Source organism: Lipotes vexillifer, unplaced genomic scaffold (genome assembly GCF_000442215.2).
Source record: "Lipotes vexillifer unplaced genomic scaffold, Lipotes_vexillifer_v1.1 scaffold216, whole genome shotgun sequence".
Taxonomy (NCBI): Eukaryota; Metazoa; Chordata; class Mammalia; order Artiodactyla; family Lipotidae; genus Lipotes; species Lipotes vexillifer.
In genome coordinates this window covers 1,533,703-1,534,343 of record NW_006779100.1, presented here as the reverse complement: position 1 = coordinate 1,534,343, position 641 = coordinate 1,533,703, and the positions used below count along the sequence as shown (strand labels likewise).

Sequence of the window (641 nt, the reverse complement as noted above, 5' to 3'; positions counted from 1 at the left end):
CTTTCCCTCTCCTGTCCCAGGGTCCCTGCTCCCCCTCTCTGCACCCTTTCCCAGCCCAGAGCTGGCCCAGAGTTCTGTTGGGGAGGCCTGTGTGGACCTAAGCCTGGAAACTGTTCTTTAAAAGGCAGCACAGAGAAGGGTAAGAATAGGGAGCCTAGCTCCATCCAGCTCCAGACTGGCTAGGAATCCTGACCCGGGCTCCCAGAGGCTGTGTGACCTAGGATAAGTAGTTCAACCTCTCTGAGTCTCAGCTTCCTCGGAGATGAGTGTAACAATCCAACGCGCTAATGTAGGAAACCCCTAGGACATACTGAGCTCTCGACACGGCTGGTTACACACACAGGACGCGGTGAACGGAGAGGGGCTGGCCTTGGGGTTGGGGCTCTGAGGTTGGATGCGAGGCTGTTGGACCCCGGCGCGGCTGGTCCGGGGACTCGGGCCTCCTCTCTGACACCTCCAAGCAGGGGCGGGGCCTTCGGGCAGCCCTGGGTTTCCGGGCGCCTGTCGCACACCCACCCTCCCGGTTTCCCAGGGGACGGGACGAGCTCGGAGCCGCCGAGGGACACCGAGTCTGGGGGAGGCGGCGGGGCCACGAGGGCGGCCGCCCTCGGGGGCGCGCGGCCTCTTTTGTCTGCAGCCTC

General features: G+C 64.0%; 1 protein-coding gene across 1 annotated transcript in view; it reads left to right on the top strand.

Annotated features, from left to right (window-relative positions):
* Window positions 1-641, top strand: part of RAB11FIP4 (RAB11 family interacting protein 4) — a 124,130-nt gene that overhangs the window by 11,157 nt on the left and 112,332 nt on the right. Inside the window, exon 4 of the mRNA XM_007452463.1 lies at window positions 533-629. Coding sequence (XP_007452525.1) covers window positions 533-629 — 97 coding nt within the window. The remainder of the gene's footprint in view (window positions 1-532; window positions 630-641) is intronic.